Source organism: Solea senegalensis, linkage group LG1 (assembly GCF_019176455.1).
Source record: "Solea senegalensis isolate Sse05_10M linkage group LG1, IFAPA_SoseM_1, whole genome shotgun sequence".
In the NCBI taxonomy this organism is placed as follows: Eukaryota; Metazoa; Chordata; class Actinopteri; order Pleuronectiformes; family Soleidae; genus Solea; species Solea senegalensis.
This window is the reverse complement of record NC_058021.1, coordinates 30,309,468-30,329,474: the sequence shown is the minus strand read 5'-3', so window position 1 is coordinate 30,329,474 and position 20,007 is coordinate 30,309,468. Positions and strand designations below refer to the sequence as shown.

Here is a 20,007-nt window from a genome sequence, read left to right as displayed (position 1 = left end):
GTTAAAGAATTCACGTCATGTATTTCACTCTTTCCCCCGCCCCTGGTATCGGTGCCATATTGCTGACACGTCGTGCAAAGATAGTATTTAGCGATCCACTGCTGTCAGCAATTGATTTTTATTTATTATTTTTGTTGTTGTGTGTCTGTCTGTGTGTCTGTGTCTGTGTGTGTGTGTGTGTGTGTGTGCGTGTGTGTGTGTGTGTGTGTGTGAAAATCCCCTCCTCTTGGCTTCTGTTTCTGCACTAAAATGACAAACGCCAACACAGTGTGAAGGATTTAGGACGAGGAGACGTTAATGTGCCTTCACAGCTCTCCGTCAACCAAAGGTTCCTTTTTTTTTCTCCATTTTTCACCTTTCACCTTTTCTTATCCGATTCTTCCCACTTGTCACCGCCTCGTGCTCTTTAGTTATAGCTTTTTGCATGTGGAGTCTGACCGGCGAGTGAATGTGTGCGACATTTTGTTTTGTCTCGACGTCCAAAACCCCCCCGTTAGCTGACGACTGTGTTGTAGTTTCAAGTGACCTTATCATAGATGAAAACTTCATGTACGGAATAAAAAAAAAAATACTTAACCCCGGGTGTAACCATGGCCTAAATCTCATGTTATTGGAAGAAATTGCTTTTCTTCTGCAGTTTAGCCACTTAAATAACTGAAGAAATGTGTTAAAAATAAAGTCAAGTATAAAGTGAAGGCCCGCATGAGCAGAGCCTTCTGCTGTACAGGCATGGTTTTAGATTTAACGTCAGTTGTGATGGATGTTATTGAGAGACTGATTCATTTCTTGATGATACTGAGGACAAGTGACCTTGTGCTTTTCCTGTCTTTGTTTGTTTGTCTCGTTTTGAAGCTTCAGTGCTTTTGTTTTTTTCTGTCTTTCTTCTGTGCTGCTTCCACGTTTCTTTGGGTGTTTCTTTGTCTCACCGAGCTTCCTTCTTCGTATGTGACGGTGTGACAGAGTGAAGGAGGACAGACGGGTGAAATGTTTTTGAAAAAAGTGACGGGATCCGATGCCACGGAACGATCAAGGCAGTGCTGTGAAAACGAGGGAGAAAAAAAAAAAAGCAAACAATGTATAATGTCATGCTCTTAATTACTGTTCTTATGGCGGCGACGATGTGTTCAGGTGTAATAATTTTAGGAGAGTTTATTATAGAGTGTTCAAAAAAAAAAGACGTAATAAAGCCACATAAAAATGACGATGTCTGCTGTTTTTATGGATCATCTCAAGTCGGCTTCTTTCAATCATAACATGACAAGACGAGGGCCACAAGGCGTGCAGTGGCTAGCATTATTGCCTCACAGCAAGAAAGTCACCAGGGTGGAGTTTGCACGTTCTCCACACATGGAGAGGTTAATCGGACACTTCTGAACTGTCTGTCGTAGTTTTTTTGTCTCTTTGTTTGCCCAGTGATGGACCTGGATGACCTGTCCCAGGGTGTCCCCTGCTTCTTGTCCTACATGTCAGCTGGGACTGTCTCTAGTTCCCCTTCAACCCTCACAGATCACTGTTGCCTCAGAACAAGTGTGTGTCTAGGTTTTCTCCAGCTCCCTCAATTGGACACTCTAAATTGACCGTGAGAGTGGGTGGTTGTTTGTCTATGTATGTGGCTGGGGGTGTCCCCAGCTTTTTGTCCTCTGTCACCTGTTACTGTCTCTGATTCCCCTTCAATCCACCCTCATGGATCACTGTTGCCTTGCCTAGTTTTTGGGGAATTTGGTCAAAGCTTTAGACGATGAGTGAAAAGATGACATGGAAAATGGCTAATGTAAGTGATTTCAGCAAGGGTCAGGTTGTGACGGTTAGGCGTTTCAGGGAAGGAACTACTTTAAGTCGTCCAAACGCTTCCGTAGCTCAATCTGCTTAAAGGTTAATGCTGGTTCTGATGCGGAGCCAAGTCATAAAGGTCAGAGTTATGTCACTGTGGTGCCTTTTAATATGGGAGGATATTGTCGTTCTGTAATCACCTGCAGGTTGATTTTGTTCTGGAAAACAGCTCAAGGTTTAGAGGTGTTTGAATGATGCTTCAGCACCACCCAGTGGCCAAAATGCCTCATTACATCACAGATGACACATTTGCTCACTTTATTTAAAATCATTTGTAGCAAAAAAAAACAAGAAACGACACTGATTATATCATTTTCCAAATAAAACACTTTTCATACACATTATTGCTCATACAAAACAACAACAAAAATGCTCATTAATCACTTCAATCAAACCCACTGTGGGAGTAATGCGAAGCGTGTGGGACAAAGTGTGATTGTGTTGCTGTTGCGCAACATTGACGGTGAGTCGAGCCAAATCTCACCACAGACTTACAGTAACTGACCTCAGTTTGTTCCGGAGGCTGTCACAACAGAACAGCGGGGGGGGAGGGGGCAGTTTCTGTCGAGCTCTGGTCCTCGTGCCAGTGTGGGGGGCCCCAGAAGATTCCCATGTTCCCATGAGGCAACATAAAAACACACGTTTTTAAAAAGTATAATGTCGCAGCAAATTTTAAAGACAAGGAGTGAATACTACTATAAAATGAGTGTCTGTAAGATGTAGAAAAGTGCAGCAGTTATGTTTTTTGCAAAAGTTTTAAGGCTTTATCAGTGAATTTCAAGTGCTGAGGAAAGATGTTGCAGAGTCTTATGTTTCTGTGAAGTGCGACGCACGTACACAACTCTGCAAACGTCTGCTTGTTTTTATGTCCGTCGGATTCTCTGATCGTGGACATTTGGATTGGAACGATGTGACGGAAAGTCGTCAACGAGTTTAACTCGCACGGCATGTCCTGACATCATAGACCCTCTTTCACAGCAGATATTTGTTGACATGATATCGCGGGAGAACCAGGGCTGTCGTGCTATTGTTGGAGTGTAAAGTTAGGTCTCACGTTCACCACTAGAAATGTGTGTTTTCAGTGTTTTTCTGAAGGTGTTAATGATAAGAAATAATTATAACATATGGTCACTCTAGTGTTGTAACATTCGGGGGATGAATATGACCTTGTTCCGTGTCATTAACCGTGTTCTTGCTCTCCCTAGTGTGTATCTTTCATTCCTGACTCTTCTCTCTGTCCTCATCTTGCAGGATCCAGGTCCATTTTCATTATTATTATTATTATTAATAATAACAGTAGCAGTAGTGGTATTGCTAATGTAGTATTATGATCGCCTGTGTGTCTAAATGACATTGTAGTACTTTAACATGTCATAACTGATTCAGAAGTGTTGTGTCTAAACCTATAACTTGTTATGACTCTACATATATCTGCTTCTTGTCTCTTTTTTTCTGTCTTTCACTTTCTCCCCCTCATTTTTCCTTTCACCGCAACCGGTCAAGGCAGATGGCCGCACGTCTTTGAGTCTGGTTCTGGCAGAGATTTCGTCCTGTTAAAATGACAGTGTGGAAAAGGAGAATCTAACGTGAGGAAAAGCTCCTCCTTTTTGTTTTTTAGAAGTAGAGCAGGTCAGATATGGCGGCGGGCAGGTGGGTCATCAGTTGCGCTCTGATCCACCAGTGTGGCTCTGTGGGGTTGTAGCGCGTGTAAGGGCGTTTGGACATAATGGCGTCGGTGATGTCATCCACAACGGGGCCCACGTCCTTACCGCCGCTGTTGCAGAAAGAACGCATCTGAGCCATGTGATGCTCAAAGTGTGCTTTCCCATAATCCTCCTTCACAGACGCGGGCGCCTCGTTCCACAGCTTGTTGGTCTCACTGGCCACAAATTCACGCGTCATGATGCCTGTGGCCATGATGAAGTTTCCCGGCTCGATGATGGACACCTTCACTCCCCAGGTCTTCATCTCGTAGCGCAGGCAGTCGGAGAAAGCTTCCAAGCCGTATTCGGACACGCAGTAAGCCGAGCGCATCACGTTTCCCATCCTCCCGTACAAGCTGACCATGTTCACGACGCGACCTGTGGACACAAGAACCAGGTTTGATCCATATTAAATGCCAGTTTTAAAGAATGCATATTTTTATCAGGTTAGAAAAATGAATGTCTGTAAGTTTTAAATGAATACGGTTAGTGAGTGTATAGTAGTTCATATTTTGATGGTATTATGTAGTAAGGCTCCATTTTGTTTTTAAATCTGTAGCACAGGAAATATTGAACTAAGGATTTAACGACAATTACAGTTTGGCTCATTTTCATTTGAATGACAATATTTATTTTAGTATCTAAAATGGTTCATTTGACACAACTTTGCGGTTTATGGAATATTGCACCTCCTGCGATTTGAACATTTAGATTACTTGTTTAGTTCTAATTAAAAAATGAAGTAAAATGAAGTAGCTTCAAAAACTTCCAGGTCCATAAATCAACAGTCTTAAAAAAACACCCACAAAGTTTTATTCATATTCTAATACTAATACTCATAAACTACCAGTCACTTCTTTGTATTATTATTATTGTTTTTATTATTATTATTATTATTATTATTATTGTTATTATTAATAATAATATTTATCATTTAAATTGTCGCCTAAACACATAATTTACAATATATTATGTTTCTGTTTAAACACAAATAAATGAATTAGAATCATTTAAAGTATAAAAACCATTACAGGGCAAGACTGTTAGCATTCCTCACTGAAATCATGGGACACAACTTATTGGATTTCTCCCTACCAGGAATTCTAACTATGTTAATAATCCACATATATATATAAAGGTATGATAAACTTCTCCAGTGTTTAATCTACAGTGCAGACACAGATACAGCTGCTGACCTTTGGCTCTGCGGATTAAAGGCAGCACAGCTTTGGTGACCCTGATGGTGCCCCACAGGTTGACCTCTGACACCTGCTTGTAGGTGTCCAGGGAGGTGAACTCCACTTCCCCGAAGGTCGACACGCCGGCGTTGTTCACCACGGCCCACAGACCTGAGTCACAGACGGGAGGAGAGGATCGAGTGTGTGAGTGATCCTCAGGTTTTTAGCTGAGGCAGTGTTGCTGTTGTTGTTGTTTTACCTCTTTCAGAGTCCTGGAGGTTTTCTTGAACATATTCGACGGCCTGGTTCACCTGCTCCTCGCTGCGGACGTCCAGCTGCACCACCTTCATTCGATCTGAATGAAACTCTTCCAGCTCCTTTGCACCTTCTCCACCTTCGTCCTGCAGGAACGACAGAACGTCACACCTGTGGTACGGTATATTTTTTTCGAAGGTCTTACCACTTATGGATCAAATATTTGACGGATCTTTTTGTTTTCTATATTGTACGTGTTATTTTAAGTGTCAAAAAGAGATTTTTGAGGACTTCCTGGGTAAATAAATGAATGATGAAGACGTGGTGTCGCTTGCGTTGTCTCACTGCAAGCTCGTCGCTGTTTCGGATCCTGTTTTCGACTAAGGGCTTTTCTGTCTGAGGGAATGTTTGTTTGTCTCTGTGTGTTTGCCCTGTGATGAACTGACAACGTCCAGACTAGTGTACCCAACCCTTTGTCCCTATGTCAGCTGGGACTGGCTCCAGCTCCCCCCACATCCCTCATGCAGAGGATAAAGCAGTAGAACACATGTCAAAAATGTGACTTTAAATCTGTCCCTGTACGCCTCAAATTAAACCTGAGAATGTGGGGGAGATATATATATATATATATATATATATATACTGTATACGGTGTAAATTAGAACCTGCAATACAGCACGTGTGTTCAATTATTCAAACCGTTACCTTTAAAAGACACCCAGCGAAGACGGTGAAGCCCAGACTGTGCAAATGTTTGGCGAGTGCATGTCCAAACCCACTGTCGCAGCCTGTAATAAACACAGCTTTCCCGTTCACCTGCACAGAGGAGCAACAAATACATTTACTTTAGCTCATGAAAAACACACATTAAAAACAGATACAATCGTATAGAGAGAGTATGCATTAGGTTATGCCCTTTGAATAGAACAGAAAGTCAGGAAGTAAGTAGAAGGTTTATAAAAAGCACAATGTAACCTTTTAAAGTAATATTCATGAGGCATATATTCCCCTATAAGTGTATATATCCACACAAGTTGTGGGGGACATAGTGATCACAAATTAATAACTTAAAATACTATAGTAATGTTCGTTGAAGGCAGAATATCAACTGATTTTAGATTATTGCAGGAGCGGTTTAGTCCACTCTCACATTTTACATATTTCTTGTGACGTATCATACGTCACGTATGAGTCTCCAGATTAAGTCTGATGTCATGTTCCAGCTTTACTGTTATATTATGAAGTTGTTTCTTTGATTTTAGATCTTACAGTTAAGTCAAATACTGTTAAATTCCCACTGTTTGTCCTCCCTGTGTCATTACAGCGTACTCTACACAGGTTAATGTCATGTGGACTAATAAGGACACAATTAATGACAAGGGATTGTAAGAATGTGGTTATTACGCAACATGTGGCCATGGTGTTGTAATACGTCCTAGTGAATGTGTTACATGTTTATTATATACAACAAAAACAATACTTCTCTAAAACATAAGTGCATGCAGATTTTGACGTTACCTCCACAAATCCTCTGGGAATTCTTGGTGTCGCGACAGACAGCACAAACGCCAAATAGAGCACGACTATGCACTCGGTGACGCTGCTCTCCGGTAAACCGAACATCCTCATCACGGAGTTCAGCAGCGCGGGGAGTCCGAAGCCCAGCAACAGCGTGAGCAACACGGAGAAAGACACGAGCAGAGCCGCTCGGAGCGTGGACACCGAGGCCATGTTGACGGCGGTGTGCGTTTACATTCCTGGCGAACGGAGCTGTCACATTATCCGCTCTGAGGTCACGGCCAAATACGCCCACTCCTAGCACACGTTATTAAAAAATAAATAAATAAATAAATAAAAGTAAGTGAGTGAGTCCTTTAGCGTTCTTCCCTTCACAAACATGTAATAGTAACGTTTCCAAACTGTCACGTAAAACCTCTCTAAGCTTATATTTAATAAAAATGAATAAAAGTTGAATAAAAGTAGTCGTTTCGTTTCCCGGAAGTAAGTGGTTCTCTTATAGGGACGAGACCGGAAATACACACCAGGGTACCGTCTTGGCAGAAACCCCTTTACTAGATTTTAGATCAAATACAGTAAATTAAACAGAAACTATGAACTATAAATATATCCTTGTACGAGCAGGCGATTAACTGCATTATTTTTCCACTATCTTCAGTAATCACACTTTTTTATCGGACTGGAAAAGTTCTTAATATGAATATTGACATGGAAAATGAGGGCACATATATTTAACAGTGATATTTGCATTAGCGTGGAAGCAGTCCCGGCAGCCCCCCCTTGTGGTTGCTGGAAACCCTGCAAAATGTATGTATGTATGAGTAACTTAAGTATCATATAAACTATAGTTTTTATTTGTCCACATAATTAGAGTTATAATGTATTAATGTAGTTGCTAATACATTATTTTAAAGGACATTTTAAGAAGAGTTAGGGTTGCACCACAAATGCAGCCATTTCCTCTTCAAATGATAACTTACTGACGGCCCCTATTTTACTATGAAAAACTGAATATCAGTCATGATTGGAAGAACAAACTCAAACAAACATTCATGCCTTGGTCCATCAATTTGAATATTATCTGTTTAAACAGATATTTCCCACCTGACAAATTAGGTAAACACTAGGGAAACGTTGTAGAAAACCCTGTATCGCTAACAAAAAGGGACTGGATATGTATGCATGTTAAATGCAAGGCTCAAAATCTAAAAACCCAGTGTTGCGCACACACAAACAAAATGAAGTGAAGAAAAGTCAGCTGAGCAAAACTTTTTCCATGTTTTTAATATACTACTATTGCAAGAATGTTTAAAAACCTAGTAACTCACTGAAAAACTCCAGTCAAGGCAGTAGAGCGTGCAATAAACACCAAAGGCACTGAGGATTTAGTGTAAACTATGTGACCAAATGACGGCCTTTAGAAACACTGTAAACATGCTTTTTATACCCATGTTCAAACAGAGGCTGTTTAACTGCAAAGAAATGAAAACTTGTGAGAACACCACGCCAGTACTAGACGACTACTCAATCATAGAAAAAAGAAAAAAATAAGAATGTACATGTAAAGAGACTGCAGTGCTTACTATGACAAACGTGAGACCCGGCTGAGATTTCAAGAAAAACTGCAGTTTTTAAATGAAATTAACTCCTTTTTCGTAACTTTCACTCCCAGTGAAGCAGAACAGATACCCGTGCCACAGTAAAGCGACATTTAAACAGCACTAACACTGATGTATGGAGAGGATATCGCTGGTGAAGTGAGTCACCTCAGATGCGAAAACCAGTAGCGGAAAAGAGACAAAAACAAACATGTGGTGCATTTGTTTTAACTGCAAGTGCTCTGTTATTTTTTTTTTATTCTGCTTTCTTTCTTTCTTTCTTCATTTATTTTTTGAGAAAAGTATCAAGCTTTTTCTTGATATTGTCAAATGAGTCCACTCCCATGTAGTCCGCCTGACCTTGCTCCCATTTCTCCCGCCGCTCGTCCGACGTCAGCTTCTCCGTCGCCGCCACTTCCTCTTGTGCCTGCGCTTGTGCGTGCGCTTGTACGTGAGAGGAGGAGCTTTCAACCTAAGCCAAAATAGACAATCAAACACAACGATGAGCCAATAGCAGACACGGAAATACGGAAAAGCACTAAGAATCGCCATACATAGCGTTTTTCTAATAAATGGCCACAGCCAAACACAAGCAGAAGCTACTCTTTCTATTTTCTTTTTTCTAGACGAGTAGTAGGAGCACTAAACCAGGCGCCAACAAGCTAGAAAAAACAGACGATTATCTCCATACCTGTTTGCTCTCAGAAGTGACTGTGTCACCACTATACTGGGGCTTTTTGAGATGAATGGTGGGGAATAGAAAGTGGGTACATCATCCAGAAACAGAGCAGAATGAATGAAGGTGACAATGCAACACATTTATGAAAACAGTATTCCTTTTTTCTTTCAGACTCTCCCTCTCCAGGAGTCACCACAGCAGGTAAATCAACAAAAAGTGTCAAATAAATCCAAATAAAAGTCACAATTTGAACCGCAGCTTTCCGTTTGCTCCCCATTTACCTCCTCGCATCCTGAGTGGAACGGCTGGTCTCCGTACTCCTCGTGCATCATGGGTACGACAGCGGTGGAGTACAGGTTCCACCAGTCCAGGAGGAAGGTGGAATGCGTATCGGCCTCCTGCACACTTCCGGTCACCCGTTTGGTTTTGGGATCATACTTGTAACTCCACGGCTTGGTCTTCCCTAAGAAATGGACCACCTTGGCACTGCCACCATATCTGAAAGGAAAGGTATTTGTTTTATTAAATTACTACTTAATTGTGACTTGATCCATTCAATTCAAATGTGAAAACTGATTTTCTACAGCTTTGCTTGAGGACATATTCTATTCATTCTCTCCCTGACAGCTCCTTAAGAGTGAAACTGATCGCCCCCTGGTGGATGACTGTAGGATAAGTTGAATAAGCACAGCAATCTCCAGGTCAGTGGACATGCAAACTAAAAAGAAATACACAAGAAATGTAGTTTTTTTTTTCAAAGTCTCAATCAATCACCAAGTGTTTTGATTTGTCAAGACAGCTGAGAAGATGACATCACATGTGGGAGATTTGTTCAGTTGTGTAACGTTTATGTCTCATCGCTGATGTTTTCAAATCCAATTTAAAGTCTAAGCTTTTCCACCCCACCTTTAGTTTGACTGTATATACATTTTTAAAAGCGTTATTTCTACTCTTATAAAGCGACGAGAGCTATAACTGACGACTATTTTCATAATCGTTAGATTCATAAAATGTCGGAAAACGTTAAAAAAATGTGTTCAGTGTTTCCAAACCTGGAAATGATGTTTGTCAAATGTCTTGATTTGTCCACAAACAAACACAAATTGTTTTATGGAGCAAAGAAACAAAGAAAATATTCCCATTTTAAAAGGAGCTAAAACAATCAGAAATCCTGTTTCAATAATGAAAAAAAGCCTAAAACTGATTAAATCTATGAACAAAATAGTTGACAATTTATTGTTTCAGCTCTAAAAGCGACATGTAGACGCCGCAGGACTAGATAAAGAGTTAGATTGGGCGTATAAAGCATTTCAATACGGATGTTTTTAAATGTGCTATGTTGGGAAATTTAAAAGAGCTTTGACCCAAAATGTGTCTCCATGGGATTCTTCAAACATCAGCAGTGGTGTCGACACCAAAAACATTTTTATTACCCGTGTCATTCTGATCTGGTTGCCAAGAAATGCCCATTGATGAGGATTGTTTTCCGTGATGAGAGGTTTCAATGCAGAGAGACAGATACGGGGGAGAAAGGGCTGCGGGGGCTGGGGGGTTTAAGATGCAATGCACAATGACGAGGCTTAACATTTAAAAAAAAAAAGAAAAGAAAAAGCTCTTTAAATAAACGGGCTCTATTTTAAGGTTCGGCATCAGCTGTTCGCAAGCTCATGCTTGGACATCCGACCCAGAGACCAGGGCCTGCTGGGCTCAGCCCGCTGCAATCGCGCCGCTTGCCTCACTCGTAACCTAATGTCATGTCACGATGTCACTACATGTTCATGTGATCAGTGTCCGCTTACACCTTGGCTTTGTGTCCCCACACAACAGTCTTTGAGCCACACTCACCGGCAGCCCCGGCTGAAATCTAATAACCATGTTTAAAGTATCATAAAGATATTTTTATTTCTTTTTTTCCTGTAATAGACACGTGACCTTGGCAGACTAACACTTACTGTTTGAACGCCGGGAGGTAAGTGTAGATGGCTATGCTGCTGAGGTTGTAGATGAAGGGGAGGTGTTTCGAAATGTCAGCCGTGGCCCAGTCGCTAAAGAAGCCATTCAGAACACCTTGGTCTCCTCCTGCAACACAGACAAGTGAGAAAATATTGACATAAGCTTCTTTTAGACCAACCTCATCAGTCTTTACATAGATAAAAAAAAAAAAAAGAAAATTCCAGAAAAAAAAAGGTGTTTTGAGATTAAACTCAAAATGTCGAGGATTCACGTGTATTAGGACAGGTTTACAGAGTATCCAGGTTTCTACGCGGTCGGCAATGCCACTAAAACGAGAGAGACTTGACCGCTTCCTGTCGAGAAAGAGAGTTTCAGCAGGACAAAGACTCACGTTCACAACATCCCAACCACGTCTGACACAGACACAGTCTGGATTCAACTTCGGCAGCAACTTCGCTCCCTCTGACGCGAGACAAAACGTCGGAGATTAACGTGGAGAACGTGAATCTCCACGCGTTATTCCTACTTTATCCTCGTCATTCTTCATGCACAGCCCTGATACTCCCGTGGTAGTTCACAGCAATTGTCACAAATATTAAAAAAAATAAATAAATCTATATTTAGGGCAACGTTAAGCTCAGCACTGCAAAAGTGTAGGTTTGCAAATTAAGTGGAAAAGGTAGAGGAGAACGCTGGTGTAAACCGCTTATAAAAAGGACCTCAGTTTCCCCTGAGTTGAGAAATATCTTCATTCTTTTCTTTGTTACGTGCCCACCAGTGACACTTGGTCCTGTTAGCATAACTGTTAGCAAAGATGGCGGACCCTGTTTACATTCTGGGAATGAGGTCCCGTACCCCTACGAGTGGGTCTAAAAAGCGCAGAATTAGCGTTGCAGTTTCAAGGCTTGGGCCAAGTGTCACCTGTGGGCACGTAAAAAAAAAGAGAAAAGAATGAAGATTTTTTTCAAGAATTTTTCAAACAAAGCTAAATGCAAATTTGTGGTTTTCCTTTAACTATAAGTAAAAAATGAATAACCATCACTTAAAAGCCAAGAATATCATCACACTGTATCTGGTTTAACAGCAAGTGCCTGAAAGAGTCACAGTAAAAAGCCTCCATTATACTTCTAATGCTGAGCTGACACGTGTTTGTGTGTGTACTTCAAATACTGGCAGCTGAAAGTGACTGTCGCCTGCTCAAAGTGCTCTCAGTTGTGGTTACAAAGAGAATCTTATCCTTTTACTTTTTAACTCTCACTGAGCATAATGACAAGCAAAGTTGAATTACTTGTTTGCAATAGTATAAACGCGTTTAATAACACAGTGAGACGCGAGTATTTAAAATATTTTGTGTGTGTTAGTGACGTGAATAAACATTTCCCTCTGTGACAGCGCTCGCTTTCAAGTTTGTACTTGAGCTGCCTCCAGTGATAGAGCCCCACTCTCTCTGGCTGCTTATTGAAGCGGGGCAGAGCTCATCATGGAGGTGGATTATACAAACACAGACCTCAGGACAGTCTGTGGAGCGCAGGGTTGCACAAGTAGGTCAGTTATCCTCCGAGTGTGAAACCAAAACAGATCTGGACAAATATGTGGAGTTACATCATCGACACAACACCGTGTTTTAGAGGCGGGCAAACACCACAAACCCCTTCACAAGAGTACGTGTCTGTTCCAATGCTGAAGTTTTTTCTGGTCGCGCAGAGACCTTTTTGACAGACGCACGTCTCCTCACAGGCACAGCTCTGTGCTCCCCGCACGCCAGAGATGGCTGTAGTTTAAAATAACACACATAGCTGCACTTTGTGTACGGACATACACACCCCCCGCACGGATTTCACAACTTCATACGACGCAACCGTCTTCATTTTGAGGGTCCGAGAATGTGCGTCAGTGTAGTCGTCTTCAGTGAGGTTTCCACTGTGACCCGCAGAGAGAGACAAAGGAGTGCACGTGTGTGCGTCATGTGTTCCATACAGTAGATATGTTAAAAAAGGTCAAAGGTCATAGCATGTACAGCTATTTATATACACACACACAGCTTCACTCATTAGCATACCAGCGGGCTTACAGACGCGACACATAAAAACTTCATGGACCGTTATTGACAAAGAGAGCACACTTTCCTGGAAGGAGGACAATGATGTCTTGTGTGTGGATGTGACTAATGAAAAAACATTTTGGCACAAATGAGCTGGACGCTCGGCACTTGAAAGCGTTGTCCGTTATTCAGCAGACCAATTGGTCCCAACAGACTCTCTCGCTCCTATTCCACAGTACTTCAACACAAGTGAAAAAGGGCTTTTTGTCATTTAACACTTTTGAAAGATCCACAGCTACTCAAGCCGGACAAGAAGTTTACAGTTGTCTTCCTTTTTTGGGACGTTTGTTATGTCGGAAAAAAAACAAGTTTATTTAAGTGGCCATTAAATTCCACAAAGAACCATAGACACGTATGTCGCAGCGTATTCTAATTTCCTCCGTTATGAAGTCTATGGGAAAATATCACATTTGATTTATAACAAGTAAACAAGTAAACACTTACCTGAGGTGCTAATGGTCAAAATTTTGTAAACAATGCTTCCATATAGGAGGAAAAAAGATTTATGCCACATGTGATTGCACATCAGTGTGATTGACAACTGGTTACAGGCTCTGGAGGCTTCAAAATGGAAATTTTAGATTCTTATTGGCGAAAATCTGAAAATAATGCTTTTAAATGTTGCAACGATCAGACTTTCGTTTTTTGTAAATGATCGGAATTGAAACACCAGTTTCGATTGTGTTTGTTTATCACAAGAAGACGAGATTTGTTTGAGGAGGCTGCCGTGCAATTTCCGTTTTTTCGTCCATGGCACAGAAGTGATTTTGTTTTTGCTGACAAATCAACAGACTGCACTGTGTCAAGCTCCACACTGTAGGAATTGGAACTTCTGTGCTCGGTGCCCACAATAGGACGCAAAAACAACTGGGACAGTATATCCTGGGACAGACTATTCAGAGCGACATTCCGTGCATTTATAGAGCTCTCATCACTCAGGATCACTTTGGGTAGTCGGTGGTGATAATGGCGCTAGAATCTAAACGTCACATCAGATCCCAGGGCAAAGTCAAATTTTCTATACAGGGAGGCAATTGTGCAATTCTTAGACTTATGTAATCAGAAGCCTATAGAGGGTTCAACAGGTTCAACTACAGTAATACTGTCTCATGTCGACAGGATACTTTTGCAACGTTAAAATAAAAACACCAATATCCATATTCCAGAAACACTGCAGACTTTTCCTGGAAAGTCAGAAAACCCAAAGATCTTTTCAGCCGCTGATCCGAGAGCAGCGGTTTCAGGGGAGACCAGAACTCGAGTCGAGGAGGCCGAACAACAACCACAATTCAGTTACAGCAGAGTGTGTCTCACCGAGAGGAGAAGCAGAATGTCAGCCAGCGCTGCGAGCTAAACAGGCCCTCTCAAATTTAACTTCCACCCCACCCACCTGATCCAGCGAGAGCCCCCTGTGAATAACTCGGCAGAGCTCGACAGTCTGTGACAGGAGAGCCTTGTGTCCACACACTCTGGCCTCCACAAAGACTTCACTTACAGCTAAAAGATAAATAAGCTCAGTTGAGCGTCACGTTACCAAAAAAACCTAATATTAGAGAAGGCAAATCAAAGCCAAGGTGTTTGCGTACGAGCGGCAAGGAATAATGATCACGTCAAACTATGATGCGGTGAACCAGGAATTAGTCACATGCTGAATTCTTTCTGATACTGATTTGTTTTTAGGGATTGTGGATCTTAGTTTTTCCTTCTGCCAACATTCAACAAACAATTGGCTTATCCCTAGAAATGACTAACTAATTGTCTCTTAAGATTATGAAGAAGCCAGAAGCTTAGCTTAGTATACAACAGAAAACACAAGAATTTCTTTTTAAATCCACAGACAAGAACTAGTATGTTACACGTCACATCCTTTAAACAATGTGAAAAAGCATCAAGATTTGGCAGTAAATAAGTTAATTTCACAAAATGGCATCTTTGAAACACTTATTTTGTGCTCTCACAACCTAAAATGACATCAGTTATCCAACTAAAAGATCTAAAAACAAAAAAGACACATTATTATATACATTTATACCAAAGAAAATGTTAATTCCCCCAATTTCTTCCCAAGTTATGGCAGTGAATAAATACCAGCTATTTAAACATGGTAAACATTTGAACAAGATAAAGAAAGAGATTCACTCAGAGATAGCACAGGACAGGTTTCCCCCCCCCAGAATGCCACAGGCATGGAGGCCCGATAAAAGGCTCCGAGATAAACACTGCTCAATAAATAATATCAATGTCTTCTGATCGAAAGCAAATAAAACACTGTAAAACGTTAGAAAACGCTCCCTCCTCTCTTACCGTCAAAGCTGCCGTGTTCTGTACAGTACTGAAGCAGTTTGCCGTGAGTCTCCATGGAAGGACAAAAAACGAACACGCCGGAGTTAAAGCAGTCGGGCCAGCCAGGGTCGGGGGCGGCTGATAATTCTTCTCTGTCAAACAGTTCATCTATATTTGAAAGCACCTGAGATACAAGCAAACAACTTTTGAGAACAACAACAATAAGAAAGTTTATTCCCGCTAAAAAATAATAATATCTTTCTCACCAGCGTGTCTGCGTCCATGAACACACATTTGGAGTATTGCGTCAGCGTCCAGCAGTGGAGTTTGGTGAAGGTGACACCCAGGTCGGGCCTCTTCATCATGGACAGGTGTGCCGTGTCTCCACTGTCCAGCACGTCCACCACCCTCACCTCGTCATAGATGCTCTTCAGCAACGACCTGACGAGCACAACAACTCGGGTTCAGAAGCGTTCCAAAAAGCCACGAATGAAAAGTGAGATTGTTGTTTCTTACTTGCATGGCTCTGACACTTGTGGACCAATAAGCACCACCAGCTTCTTGGATGTGTTGTGGTTACGCAGGGACTTGCCCAAAACCATGGCACCTCGAGCATAGCTGTCGTTAGTAGCCAACGTCACAAAAGCCTGGTCTGAAAAAGGGACACAAACCAGGAGACACAAGTCAAACTTTGCATACTAATGTATGTGAAGATTAAGGGACATTATTTACTTTTCTTTGTCGTACAAAAACAAACATTTAGATCATTGGCAACTATGGTATTTAAGTTAAACAGAGGTATAATGTAAACTTCTGTCCACTAAGATCCATGGACACCACCATATATTGGTTCTCCAAGGGGTGAGGTAAAGGACACTGTTGCCAAATTTTGCACACAGAATCCCTAAAAAAGAAATTTTACCCATGTAAAAATAATCATTATTGGTCTCATTATTGTGAGTTGTATTCGCAGCGTGGCGCCTGCTCCGTACCACCACCTCTCATGGCAGGGAGGGGAAAAGTCGTCAGCTACCTGCCAACTCATGCTCCTGAACAATGACTCGCCTGTGAGAGGACGAAATAAATTGAAACGATGAAGTCAGTGTGGCAGCTGCGGCGGCTGTGTGCACTGTAGCATGTGAGCCAAACATGAGTCCCAACTGCGGTGAGTGTGTATCAACACCTTGGTAACGCCATTAAAGCAATAATAAGAAAGAAAAAGCAGCACAGGAGTCGGAGAGTGCAGTGCAGCATCAGCGAGGGAAAAGTTGCCGTCTCACTGCTTCCTCTCCTCACGCCCCCTTTTCGATTGGTGCAGCCCGTGGTGTAGTATTTATACAAGTAGCCTCCCATAAAACACATAAACTAAAAGACAGCGCTTCACAGTGAGAGGCATGCAATCCTCCGCCAAGGACGCACAGTTTCCCACAGCGTCCGATACACGCATCGAGATCATTAAGTTCAACCACACCACACAGATACGTCGACTTACATGAGATAATACTGATATTTTTTGCAGGGTAATGTTGAAAACTTCCCTATTGTAGTAAAGGTAAACCTGATATTTTCATGAAAGTCCACTTTTATTCACAGACTCTATAAGACTTGGGCGAAGCCTTTGGAGTTTGAAAAGTAAAGCCAAGGAAGTAATAAGCAGTTATCCACCAGGGGGCGACTCCTGGGTGCTTGTTGGAGAAAAAACAACAACAAAATGTCACTTGATTTATAACCTCACTGACATTTTCATGGAGTAAAATTGTCTCTGCGTGTCTTCTTTAATAGCAGAGAACGTCAATTTTGTCAATTCACGTTCCTCATTGTGTGATCAAATTGCAGATCATGGTCCATTCCTATGTGCTTTTACTATGAATTATGCTGCTCATAAAAACAGACAAACATTTAAAAGACACCAAGAGTAGTGACACACGCGTTCCCGTTAAAGAGAGTCGTCGCGACACAGTTAAAGAGTTCAGTCATGCAATCATGCAAAGGTTCAGGGACCTACATCGAGGTCAAAAGACAGTTTCAAATCATTTAACATGTCATGACATGACACATATGACTGGGGTCCTGTGTCAATAAGGCAAAGAGCATTTTCCTCCAATGGAACACACGTATGAAAAATGCACCTTCCACACCTACTTTACCTCATATAGTTCCTTTTTCAACTGGTGCTGCAGTATTTTTACATGTAGCCTCACATTAAAGGAGGAAAAAGTTGATAGAAACCAGTGCATGTTGCAATTATTACCGTCCATAATGACTGTGGGGTGATAAATTATGATAATAATATCATACAGAAGTCTCAACTCCAAAGTCCTGGGACAAACAGAGGTTTAAATCATTGACCACAAGGCTCAGAGGGTTATCTTTGTCTCCACACTGAAGCACAAAGAGTTAAAACAGAGTCTACAAGGTTGGTTTGTCTTAACGTTTAAGGTAATTGTGTCTGAAATTAACTACGTCAGAGATGCATGCAGTCACGTGGACAGCTTTTCTCTTTTAAATGTCCAAAATCAAAGTGGACGCTGACATCACGTCTGACATCATATCACTCCGCCAATCTAATTTCTCATTCACGCGTGTAAGATGCGCCGCATGATATAGTCCCCAGGTCTTAAAATAAATTAATTAACTTAGTTATCAATGACTGACAGAAACCAGTCTACAGATAAACATAATTCAACTACGTCCTGCTCATGTCACCCGGACAAGACAACTGATGTGCAACAAGTGCAGCCATTTTCACACTATTAACCCAACACTGACAAAAAGTCCGGGACACTTTTTCTACTTTGACAAACTCTGCAGTCAACACGTTAGAGCGCTCACTCACTCACTTACAAACCTCCGCGCAGCGTCAAGCTTCCACATGTTTCAATGTCAAAACGTAACGTACCAGCCATGACTGAAGAAGAACGAGTCGAAGCTACTTTGTAGCCCGAACTTGGAGACTCAGCGACTGAGTGTGCGGGGAAAGAAGGGCTGAGCAAATCTCCAGAGGTAGATTTATACCAGCGTGACAACAGCCAAACGCGGCGTCATGTGACGGTGTCTCCACACACCCACCTGCTCCCTGAGTGAGCCCCCCACGCCCCCCCACCCCTGTGTGTGGAAAAGACATTTTTAAAGGTCCAATGTGTGACATTTAATGACGTTTTCTTATCTAAAACTAAATAAACTACTCACAACTATGTTTGTGTGAGTGCATAATCTCTTAAAAATCACAACTATTTGGTTTCCGCAGGCTTTAATATCAGCGCTTTATGTGTACGTGAGGCAAGGGGCTTGCTTTGTGGAGGCTAGCTACATCTGTGGATTTAAGAAGAAGCTTTACCACATTTATTTGACTACTTTATATCAAAAATGATATGCTGTGAATATTTATTATTATTATTATTATTATTATTACTATTACTATTATTATTATAATAATTAGTATTATTATGTGAATCATATTCAAGGATAGTAACATTTGATTATGGAATGACATCACATGCCAGCGTCTCCATTTACTGAAATAGATTTATTTTATATATATATATATATATATATATATATATATATATATATATATATACATATGTTATTTCTCAAACTGGAATTATGGATAGTCATAATTCAGTTGCAGAAATCTGTATGGATTAACAATATCTGTAATGACAACCTACATGCACATACATTATGAATGGAAAACGTGATGCCATTTGGATATCTGACATTTATTTGACCAGTAATTATTAAATTACATTGTATATGTATCTATATTGCATAACCATTACAGTACAACAGGTCATGGAGTTCAACTATCTACATGTTTACATGTATAGTGTGATAGTGGCATTTGATACCTATACATAGTCAAAAACGTCACGATGAGTCAGATATAACTCAACAGTGCTGCCTTGACCTTTGACGCAACTGCCATGCAGTCTCTCCGCCCAGTGTCGTCTTCACCTGCAATGACGATGTGCCGCAGAAGTCACTCTGTGTTGCTGGAATGAGGGGGTACTGGAACATGTTTCCTCCCCAGTTTACATTTGGCATTTTGTCACCACCTGATGGAGCAAACGGCACACGGCAGCGGTGGGGAGGTGGCCTAACAGAGGCTGTAACCCTCTACTGTATTACACTACAGTGCTTTATTTTTAGCCGCCTCGGTGGAGCTCCTGAATAAATTCTCGGGGGCAAGTATAGTGTAGTGTTGCTTAATCTGGACACTGACCTAATACTTGAGAGAGGGGGATAAACCGTGCCCTACAGTTTTCATGTTCCACTCGAGTGTTCTTTAAAACACTGGTATGTGTGAGAGGATTTCTTTTAAAATTATTTTTTTTAAAACAGACTTCCATGCTTGCGCTGTCATCTTGTCATGTTTTGTCTTGTCTTCTTGTTCCTTTGTCAACCACACTCATGCTATGACTAGCTGTGAAAAATTATATGGCAATAAACCTATCCTTGATCCTTGACCCTTAATCCTTTAAAGGAAAAATTAAGAAATGATCAAATTTGGCAAAATTGCATTGGTCATTTCACTAAAAACAGACTCTGATGATTGTTTTTTTTCTGCCTTCTGCTTCACAACTCCGTGCCAGGGCAGTTAAACTCCCTACTGTTTCTTTGGCTCCTTTATTTTCTCCACTCAAGCAGATGCTTGGTGGAGTGGACGCGCTGCCAGGGAGAGCTCTGTGCTCGCCTCACACTGTGCTGCTGGACTGCAATCCTCAAAGAGCGATGCCCCCGCCCGTCCGACCTCCACCACTGGAACGGTGCCAGCTGAGCCAGAGGGATCACCGGGGTTCAAAGGCGGCGGTGCACTAAGATGGCGCATCCCTTTGTTTCTCCAAGCATGTATATCCTTTTAAAAATACATCAGAGCTCAACGGTTTATTTAGCCAAGATTGAAAAC

General features: G+C 41.5%; 2 protein-coding genes and 1 long non-coding RNA gene across 4 annotated transcripts; 1 reads left to right on the top strand and 2 right to left on the bottom strand.

The window, feature by feature from the left end:
* Positions 1–2,151: 2,151 nt before the first annotated feature.
* Positions 2,152–6,930, bottom strand: bdh1 (3-hydroxybutyrate dehydrogenase, type 1). The gene is made up of 5 exons (XM_044040128.1): positions 6,485–6,930; positions 5,672–5,782; positions 4,971–5,112; positions 4,730–4,882; positions 2,152–3,911 (listed from the first exon to the last, which is right to left on the bottom strand). The coding sequence occupies exons 1-5, from the start codon at positions 6,695–6,697 to the stop codon at positions 3,445–3,447; spliced, it is 1,086 nt and encodes a 361-aa protein (XP_043896063.1). The 5' UTR covers positions 6,698–6,930; the 3' UTR covers positions 2,152–3,444.
* Positions 6,931–7,752: 822 nt separating this feature from the next.
* gyg1b (glycogenin 1b) lies at positions 7,753–18,102 on the bottom strand. Of its 2 annotated transcripts, XM_044047112.1 has the most exons (8): positions 17,998–18,102; positions 15,615–15,750; positions 15,365–15,539; positions 15,120–15,282; positions 10,714–10,840; positions 9,043–9,259; positions 8,774–8,815; positions 7,753–8,554 (listed from the first exon to the last, which is right to left on the bottom strand). In XM_044047112.1, exons 1-8 carry the CDS (start codon positions 18,002–18,004, stop codon positions 8,369–8,371), a joined length of 1,053 nt encoding a protein of 350 aa, XP_043903047.1. In that variant the 5' UTR covers positions 18,005–18,102; the 3' UTR covers positions 7,753–8,368. The 2 variants fall into 2 exon arrangements, with proteins under 2 accessions (XP_043903047.1, XP_043903054.1); XM_044047119.1 differs by lacking the exon at positions 8,774–8,815 and having other exon boundaries at positions 17,998–18,100.
* On the top strand, positions 15,536–19,825 carry LOC122782680. The gene is made up of 3 exons (XR_006361947.1): positions 15,536–15,594; positions 16,072–16,263; positions 19,749–19,825. It is a non-coding gene; the product is annotated as an uncharacterized LOC122782680 (long non-coding RNA).
* The last annotated feature ends 182 nt before the right edge of the window (positions 19,826–20,007 follow it).

What these genes read in the sequence shown, in the direction of transcription:
- bdh1 (XM_044040128.1), bottom strand. Translation starts at nt 6,697, where the DNA reads ATGGCCTCGGTGTCCACGCTCCGAGCGGCTCTGCTCGTGTCTTTCTCC. An exon ending in TCGCTGGGTGTCTTTTAAAG is followed by an intron (nt 5,113 to 5,671) that starts GTAACGGTTTGA and finishes TCGTTCCTGCAG; the next exon opens with GACGAAGGTGGAGAAGGTGC. An exon ending in CCTCCAGGACTCTGAAAGAG is followed by an intron (nt 4,883 to 4,970) that starts GTAAAACAACAA and finishes TCTGTGACTCAG; the next exon opens with GTCTGTGGGCCGTGGTGAAC.
- gyg1b (XM_044047112.1), bottom strand. An exon ending in TACCTCCCGGCGTTCAAACA is followed by an intron (nt 9,260 to 10,713) that starts GTAAGTGTTAGT and finishes CTTTCCTTTCAG; the next exon opens with ATATGGTGGCAGTGCCAAGG. An exon ending in TCCACTCAGGATGCGAGGAG is followed by an intron (nt 8,816 to 9,042) that starts GTAAATGGGGAG and finishes CATCTCAAAAAG; the next exon opens with CCCCAGTATAGTGGTGACAC.